The sequence below is a fragment of the Hyposmocoma kahamanoa genome, unplaced genomic scaffold, assembly GCF_003589595.1.
Source record: "Hyposmocoma kahamanoa isolate Upper Pololo Valley unplaced genomic scaffold, ASM358959v1 232, whole genome shotgun sequence".
Lineage (NCBI taxonomy): Eukaryota > Metazoa > Arthropoda > Insecta > Lepidoptera > Cosmopterigidae > Hyposmocoma > Hyposmocoma kahamanoa.
Window position 1 is genome coordinate 8009961 of NW_020653750.1, and position 9634 is coordinate 8019594.

General features: G+C 34.9%; 1 protein-coding gene across 3 annotated transcripts in view; it reads left to right on the top strand.

Annotated features, from left to right (window-relative positions):
* Nucleotides 1-4887: 4887 nt before the first annotated feature.
* LOC113228505 (ubiquitin carboxyl-terminal hydrolase 7-like) overlaps nucleotides 4888-9634 on the top strand; it is an 18005-nt gene continuing 13258 nt past the window's right edge. For 2 of the 3 annotated variants that reach the window (XM_026461836.1, XM_026461838.1), the window contains exons 1-3: nucleotides 4888-4906; nucleotides 6816-6921; nucleotides 8203-8389. In XM_026461836.1, the coding sequence (XP_026317621.1) occupies nucleotides 6853-6921; nucleotides 8203-8389 (256 nt within the window). In that variant the 5' untranslated portion in view covers nucleotides 4888-4906; nucleotides 6816-6852. The remainder of the gene's footprint in view (nucleotides 4907-6815; nucleotides 6922-8202; nucleotides 8390-9634) is intronic. The other variant, XM_026461837.1, reaches the window with a different exon arrangement.

Genomic DNA, 9634 nt, shown 5'->3' on the forward strand with positions numbered 1-9634 from the left:
AAAAAGAGGAACGCATGTGAAAAGAATAAATATATAGAGGGCTTTAAAATTTAAACGTATACGTTATAAGAACAATATTATAGTATAAATATTATAACTCTCCCATTCAAGTATAAAAAAGTTATCGACTAACTTCGTTTGTAGAATCTTTAAACCTTTTTCCTGGAAAGTTATGATTTTGTAGATGTGGCCTTATTACACTACGGCGCGATATATTGCTCAATAGAATAAATTTATTATACAAAATATTAAATTCATATATTTTTTTATGAAATAACTCTACTAGTTTGTTATACTTGTCCGCCATTGAAAAACAGGATGGGATAATTTTTTGCTGATTTAAAAAAAATAAATAGTTTTTTAATTTTTACTGAATTGATATTCAATTATTTTTTGTGAAATTACTCCACTAGTTGGTTATAAGTCAATATAATAATAAGCTTTGGCAAGGTCGACGAAGATAGAGATATATTTCTTTCCCCTGTCAAGTTCTCTAACCAAGAAATCTGTAAAGTCATGAACAGCATCATCTCTAGATCTTTGTCTTCTAAACCCGTACTGGGTCTTCGATAGAATGTGTTGGGTTTCCAGGATATTGAGAAGCCTGTTATTGATAATACGTTCAAAAACTTTAGACAAGGACCTGAGAATAGATATAGGCCTATAGTTCTAGCACAGTGGCCGTTCCCTGCTTTATAGATTGGGTGTACTATGGATTTTTTGAAGGCATCTGGAAAGGTACCTGTATTGATTCACCGGCTTATAAGGTTGGTGAGCACTGGGGAAATAGAATGCGCAATCTTTTTTAAAACCTTCGACGAAATGTTTCCCAGCCTGAGGCACAGTCTGATTTAATATTGAGGATAGTTCTTTCAATCTCTTCGTTGACTTCAAGAAAAACAAATGAATTTATAAGTGTTGCTGTAGCGGTACAGTAGTTTTTGAAAGGGTATTTACATTAGTCAGGATATGATCAGCAAGCTGCTTACCTACAGAAGCAAAGTATTGATTAGCTATGTTTGTAGAGGATTTCGGTGAATCACAGCTTTAGTTCATGTGGGAATTGTTTTTGCTTCTGTAAATAAGTAAAGGATTTTATAGCAGTCCATAGTTTTTTGGGGTTGTTCTTAGCTGTAATTAGTTGATCCCGTTCATATTGAATTTTTTTTTGAGGAGGCCATTGCAAAAATTTCTGTATCTCTTTTAAGTCACCTTAAGAGTTTCATTGTTGGGGTACAACCTAACTTTCTTGTGCATAGAGTCTTTGTTTTTAATACAACGGAGCAAGCCAGGAGTAATCCAAGGTTTGATGATAAATTTATTTCTAGGCGATTTAAATAATTGTGTGTCATTTCTAATAATTTGTATAATATTTTTAATGAATAAGTTTGTGAATTTATTTAGATTATTTTCAGAATTAAAATGAGTAACGTCCACGTTAGAACATTCTAGAAAAATACCATCCCAGTTCAACTTATCCGATATTTTATTGTTGGCTAATCTACAGATTTCTTTTCCTTTTAGACAGAAAAGGATGACAGTATGATCTGTTACAGTTGTTTGTAGGCTGAAGGTCGTAGCAGGAAGTTTTGTTTTTATTACTACATGATCTAAACGGTCGGAGTCGGAGTATCAATGGCTGGTAGAAGACCATGGACGGATAACAAGTCCAGATATGAATTTGCTTCGTTATCCGAGTCAAGTAAATTTATATTTATGTCTCCGATTATAATAATATTAGTGAAGGTTGAGACACGCTTAAGTAATAGGTCAAGAGAATGTAGGATGGGTAAAATGTTTCGAAAAGAGGGTGGTTTATAAATGCTGATCACAACAGTCTCTCTCCCAAACTTCACCAAAAGACACTTAGCTTCTGACGGCTTTGGCTCCTCTACTACATAATTCTGTTGACTTTTTATATATAAAACCAAACCGTCATTTTGATTATAATCGTCATGCATTTTATAATGTGTATAGCCTGTCATTTCAGTGAGACAGGCTATAGAGGAGAGCCAGCACTCAGATAAGGCAACGATATCACACTGAAATGATGATCTACATAAAGGTAAGGTTAGTTTATCAAAATTATATCTAAGACTGCGTATATTTTGCTGTATAATTTTTAGTTGAGAATTGCAAATGCCAAGATATCTATAACATTGTTCAGGATTAATAATTATAATAAATATAGTTTAGAGTTATTATAACGCACATGAAACTAGATATTGTCGTATCTCGAAATTGTGAACAATGATTATTTTTATTTATACATAATACTTATTTATCCATTTATAAACGAGACTGCATGTATTGATTTCATTTAGTATTTTTTTAAATTGTGTTTTTTTTCAATTCCACAATTTTATGTTACTATAGTATTTGATTTGATACACAGGCTTCGATTTCTTAACCGACTTCAAAAACAGGAGCAAGAAAACCTCCCTCAATTCGACTGTATGTTTGTTTTGTATGTATGTTTCGCGATAACTCATTTGTGAACTGATTTTGATAATTCTATTTTTGTTGGAAAGAGGGTACCTCAGTAGTGGTCCCATTTAAATTTGAAGAAAATGTTCCACTTCTAAGGGTGGCAAACTAGGGGTTCAATGACTTCTGAGGTCGGTTTTTTAGTACTCTGTACTGAATTATTTATTATGATTACTGATTACGAGTAGAGTAAAAATAGAACAAAGCCTCCGGAAACATTTAATAGATTCGATATTCGACAACCTAATGTGTGTCGACGTCTGGCTTAGATACAATAGATTCGTTTGTTGTCTTAAAGATAGATGTAATGCAAACATCGCGTTATTAGTAGAGTACGCAAATTTAATTAATGTAGAGCTCAACATCTGACTGTCAATCTGCCGACGGAATATCGTCTTAGGATTTAATTAATTTCCTGTACCAGAAGCGCGCTTATGAAATATCAGCACCAAGACACTGCCGCCCGTCCTCTGATACGAATCCAATTTCGTTGTTCCTGTATATTTTGATTTATTAACCAAATTAATTAGATAATATTCAACACTTTGAACGAATGTAGTAAGAATACATCTATTGTGTTTTAATTTTATACACCTTTGGGATGGCTGTGCCACATACCAACTGGCCACCTTGGATTCAGTTGGCAACCGCGTCAAGAGGCTTATAGGCCACTTGGAATTAGTGGAGGCGAAGCTGCAGAGCCTTTAACACCGCCGTAAAGTTGCCTGCTTATCGGTATTTTACAGGATACATTACGGAGAGTGTGCGATGGAATTACATGATTTAATTCCGCCTTCCCCTTTCCATCATCGGGGAACTAGACGTAGACTTGGATTCTACCCCTATGTTGTGGATATTGCAAAGATTCGCGCGAAGCGTTACGGTTCCACATTTAAACGGCGAACGGCTGTGGAGTGGAATTCCCTGCCAGCAGTCTTGTTCCCTGAACGTTATAACTTGGTCCTTTTCAAGGCGTAAGTGAATAGGCATTATTTAGGTGTACATGCTCCAATGTCGACCTCATCGTCATTTTTCATCAGGTGAGATGGAGGTCAAATGCGCACTAACTTTATAAAAAAAAAACAAAATTGTGTCAATATTAGAGTCTGTAAAATTACTTGCACTCTATAACATTCACATGACCTTCTTATTTTTATTACAAACAAGTCGTACACCTGGTGGTAAGCGACGATCAAAGATCCGAGAGGCACTGCCACTGCGCCCGAGATATAAGTTGACAAGTCCTATGTGCCTGTAATTTCACCAGCACCCTAAGGCTGTTAACAGATTGACGATCTCGGCTGCATGAAGTCGATTTGGACTGCATGTAGTTAATGCGTGAAGTCGTTATCAACTTCATGCAGTCGTGGTCTCTCGGCTGCATGGAGTTGATTACGACTTCACACATTAACTGCAAACATGCAATCAATCTGTTAGCAGCCGTAACCATGAAAACCGGAATGCAATAACTATAACTGCCTCCGTGGTCCAACGGTTACCATGCTGGACTGCCACGCAGAGGTCCCGGGTTCGATTCCCGGGTCGGGGGAAATATTTGTATGGCCTACATTTATTTCTCTCGTTAGCTTGGGTGTAGTCTGTGGTTGTCTATATATATGTGTGTCTATTTGCCTAGATTTGCAACAAATGCATAGAAAAATTCGTAAAGTCTGCTGGTTCGTTCTGTGGCTCTTCAATGTCAACGTGTCAGACTTTATGCCAACTAGGCATAAAGTCTGACACGTTGACATTGAAGACGTTGGTTTGAATCCAACCGAATCGAAGGAATTTTTTCTAAGTGTTCGATCTTTGCATTGATAATTATAAAAAACTAGTGGAGTAATTTTACAATAATTTGTTAAATTTATTGAATATTATGGTGGTGAAACACTGACATTCAATTAATTTAATTGTACTAGCATTGTTTTTTGGCTTATCGATATGTTATACCACCTTTTAAGCAAATAAATAAATTATTGTTATTCTGCATATCTATTTTAAGACTCTTACCGCCTAAAATATGTATATTTATTTATTTAGATTATATAAAATATCAATATCAAATTTTACTATTGTTATTGTATACAATAAAGTATACAAACTTCTTAGTGAGTTTATTTTTTCTAACCATCAATTTCTTTCTCAAATTTAGAACAAGTCAAAATTGACACCTAAAATCACAATGTGACGTATGTCGGAGACCTAAAAAAATTATAAAATTATTTTACACAGTTTTTGATAACAAACATTATGTATAATATTTTAACATAAGGTAAATATTCCATTGTTGTTGTGTTCTGTATACGTCTGTATATACGATAGTGATGTAGGCATTTTCAAGTAAAATATACGAAAAGAATTTAAAGTAGTAAAACAAAATCTGTCAGAGACACCACATCGGAAGAGTTTGTACGGGTAGGTATGTATACTCATGTTGTAGTATGTATTTCCTATAAAATCTAGGTAACCTAGATAGATATAGATAGATAGGTTGGTGTTTTGTATGAAATTAGAGATGTTATTCAATAGCTTGAAAGGTTTTATTAATATTTATGATAATAAATTAACTAAACTTCGATAGGTTTCTTTTAAGTCGCTTGTTTATTTACATACGTGACTACTTTCTGGTTATAGGCACGAGTTCTGACCTAATTGAATTATTACATCTGTGATTTGATCCCACGGACTAGCTATTTACAACTTCCGTTGAGTTTGAAGGCAGTTTTCCTAAAAAAGATGCATCCGTTATAAAATAAAATACGTGTTTGTAAATGCTTACCGTAATAGCATTTCAGCACAATAAATTTACAGCAGATTCCCTTTAGGGAATAGTTCCTTACATAAATACTTCGTAATTTTTAATACTTCCTTCTCCATGAATCAACATTTTTCAGGTTTTAACAAAATAAGATTATGATTTTTAAGAATTTTTAAAATGTCTTTTATCAAAATTCGTTTTTATATTATTTGAATAGCGTGTCGTGTTTCAAAAACAATTGTAACATTGAACATAGCATAATGAGCCTTATTTCAATTGTGTAACATATAAACCAGATACAGTAGCTGCGGGATTTCCCGAGACTGCGCAAGAATGATCTGATAGACCTGTTTTTTGGCTCGTATCTAGTGTACGTTACACGATTGGTATAAAGATCATTATGGTTACAAGAAGTCACTTCCATTCGGCAATATAAATTGAGCCTAAGGGTGAGGTTAGAAGAGCGCAAATATTTAAGTTATAAGTCGCATTTTTTGAGACGCTTAATTCATGCTGCATTCGGTTGCATATTAATTGGTTTGTGCAACATGATGAAGTAAAATAATTTATCTGCCGACTCTCGTGCAGTTACGACCGAACTTCGGTCGCACTGTGTGACGTACTTGTGTGGGTGAAGTGAGGGTTGAGGGATACATTTGTTGGTGGGTGGGAGTAGTTTATATATTAACCTGGATGTTCACATAAACTTTCATATACTATATGAAACTGCTCATACTTTAATCTTTCTTTTATAATACCAAGTGACATGGTGAACAAGTCGTGCGCCTGGTGGTAAGCGACACGCCTGTCCATATCAATTGCAGTCAGCTTTAAATCTTAAAGATCTTAGAGGCCGTCACCCTGAGACATAAGTTGACAAGTCCCATGTGCCTGTAATTTCACCAGCACCCTTACCCCTCCAAATTGGAACGCAGTTATGCTCACATTACTGCTTGGTGGCAGAAATAGGTAAGGTGGCAGTACTACCTGGACAAACTCTTTCACAAGGAGCTCTACTGCTACTAAATCTTTTCATATTAAGTGGACGTACTGTCCAGGTAACACTTTTTATAAAATAACAATTACCTCAAAAGCACCCTTTTGTATTAAATTTAAAATAACAAGTAAAGAAAGTTATAATAAGAAACAACGTGTCGCGGCGGCGTCCATTTGCTATCGTCCATATCTGCCTGTACGTGGAAGCATTTGGTCGGAAGCACTTTCAGATATAATACAAAACGTGGAATGTGAAAAGAATAGCTTGACAAATTTGTTATTTTTTTATGTTGCCGGCTAGATGGGGATGTAACAGTACCCAAGTTCTTTTTATTTTTCTAAAATCGTCTTCTAATGCTTCATAAATGCATACTATTTTTAATGGATCCATTACACTATGTGACGCAAACACCCCGTAGATATGCTTAAAAGCAATTGAATAAACTACGTTCGTGTAGCGCCTCAACCAAATTTGAGTTGAACGTGAACTACAACACTCATAAAAATGTGACTCACAACTAAGAAAATTACACTCGTCTGGCCTCACCCTTACCGTTTCATATGTCCATCGAAGGGTAACTCATAGACAAGTATCCTGTTGGCTGCGGAAGATGATCGAGTCAAGCAGCGCAGAAATTGCCACAGCCGTCGCCCCGCGCGCGAGTCCTGTCAACTGCGCGGTAATACAATCTTGTATTGTAGGTACGAACCTGAACATGTCCCACTGATATCCAGGTTCTAAGTAGAGGGTACTAAAACGAAATCCATTGAGCAACTGATCGGGTAGTTTGTGACTTCACCGTAGAGACATTCCACACGAGCGTTGTTTATTATAAATCCAGAGGATTTATTCTTTTTTGGTAGAGAATTGATGTGGATTTTTTTATAATATGTGCCAGACAGTTGCATCAATTACCTGGTCTCACACTAGGGTATTCCCTGTACTATGACTACCAAAGCAACGAAACTTTGGGGCACTTCGCGGAACACCCAGACCAGAACTAATTTATAAAATTTCATTTCCCAAATTGATGCTAGTCGAACTCGGGAATCGAACTCGGGATCTCCGCATCCACCGCCCACAATGTAAACCTGCCGCCGAGGTCGTCAATAAAATGATCACTAGTTTCGGAATTTATAAAGCAAAATGAAAGTAAATTGTGATGCCGATGTAAAGGATAAAGAGCTGCAGAAATACAGAGAAATCTTCGTTATTCCAATTGCGAGATTTTTTTGTGAATTACATTTTTAATGGTTACCTATCTGAGGTCTGAAATGATATTTTTCAGAAATAACGTTTGCTCGAATTTTCATAAACTCGAACGTAATTTTGAGAGGAAAATTTTTTTCTTTTAAACCTAACCTAACCGAACTTAATCGTGTCTTTGCGATAAACATCCAACATATCCTGAAAGAACAACGGTTTCGTTATAATCGGTTTTCGGGGTAATGAAAATTCGAACAAATGTTATTTCGGACAAAATAAATTCGAGTTTGTTGATAGGTTACCATTTTTAATGTTATATTTTATTGAAATTTAAATTTAAGAAGAAACTTGTTATTGCAAATATGTTTACAGTTAGCGTGGACCGGTCCTGTATTTGTATTGCAAAGAGTTTTGTGATTTTTTTGCTAATATGTTCGGCTCAAATTGAAAACCTCGTAACCCCGTTTTTCGAGGAAATCCCTTTTTTACTCTGCACGCGCAATATCTAGCAATTTTTAAAATGAAGGCGTAAGTATAGATTGTCATATAATTATTTGCAGTAGTTTCGTTTTTTTCCTTCTTCAAATTAATAGACGTTACGAGGTTTGCACATTAGCCAACGATATGCAGGTTTCATTACGAAGTTTTCCTTTTTTCTGTTTAAGCGTAAGAGGCAGTAGAACTAAAATAAAATTATTAAAGTATTAAATAAATGTCGAAAATAATAAGGGATTTGGATCGTTCAAAACTGTAGGATGTTTCAAAAGAAGATGAAGACAGTGCTCGGGCCGAAGCGACGTTCCGTTTTACGGTGCAGAACATAAGTCAGCTCAAGGAGCAAGTGCTATCACCGCCATGCTACGTGCGGTGTCTGCCCTGGAAGATCTTGGTACTAATCCGGCATACTACCACACCGGACCGTCAACAGCAGAAAGCATTAGGTATTTAGAATTAATTTTAAATTTTTAAAATTCAAATTCAAATTCCATATATTTGCCACACACACACACAAAAAGCATAAAACATACAAATGAATAATCTTACACATAAATATCAGGTTCTTAGGTTTTTGCGATTGTTATACATAGGAAATGAAACTATTTTTCCGGATTGAATAAACCAAACTTTCGGGCCCTTTACGTTGGTCAAAAATGGAAAAAAAAGAAATGTACGCGATTTAAATCTGGAAAATTAGTTTAATTTCTTACATGTAAATGTTAACTCTTAATTTGGCAAAAAAAAAAAACATTTTGAATTGAAACAAATACTGAAATAGGAATGTGTAGAGCCTAAATATGCCCAGAAAAATAGTAAAAAAAATCTAGGGTTTTCAGTTTTCCTGAAAAATCATGTATGCTACTACATACATTGCCAAGTGGGTAAAGAAATATGTATCCATTTGAATGTATGTTGGGGCATACCTTACCAAAACCAGTAAGAATAAAAATCATAAATATGTATTGTAACTTTAATTAAAAACAAACATAAATCAAACCTCTTTATAAAAATGAGTTGATGGACATACATTATGAAAGCAAAGTAGCGGGAATAATGGCTCTGCAACACTGTGATTGGCAGTAAATGCTGGAAGTAAACCCAGAAACTCTACTCATTTTCGAAAATGATAAATTAGTTGACAATTCCTGGGTTTACTTCCGGTAACGAAAAATAACCGGACTTGGCATTTGCTGCAAATGACCGATGTCGTGAACTTATTTTTTAAAAAAGGTTGTATGGCACAGCATACAATACCAAATTAAGGGTTAACTAAAAACACAAAACTATATCTAAGGTCACAAAAGTGTGGTGAGGATTCTGAGCTCAGTATATGCTGTGCTAATTTGTACTGATTTTTAGCCAGAAAGAGGTTTGTGTAACAGAATATTTATGAAATAAAATTAGCACAGACGCTTAACTAATTAAGCTATGAGGAGCGCGAAAGTAAAGAAAACAGAAGGCTAATTATATGATTTTTCATACTTAAGACATAGGTACATACGTCATTCTATTGTCATATTCAAAAGCTCAAAGTGATATGAAATTTTAAAGGTGTTTCAATATTTAATTTCAAATGTTAATTTTATCGTAGTAATAACTGCTTGTTTATAAGGCACCAAATAAATATTTTGAGTCTAGATATAGATAGATAGATAGATAGATAGATAGATAGATAGATAGATAGATAG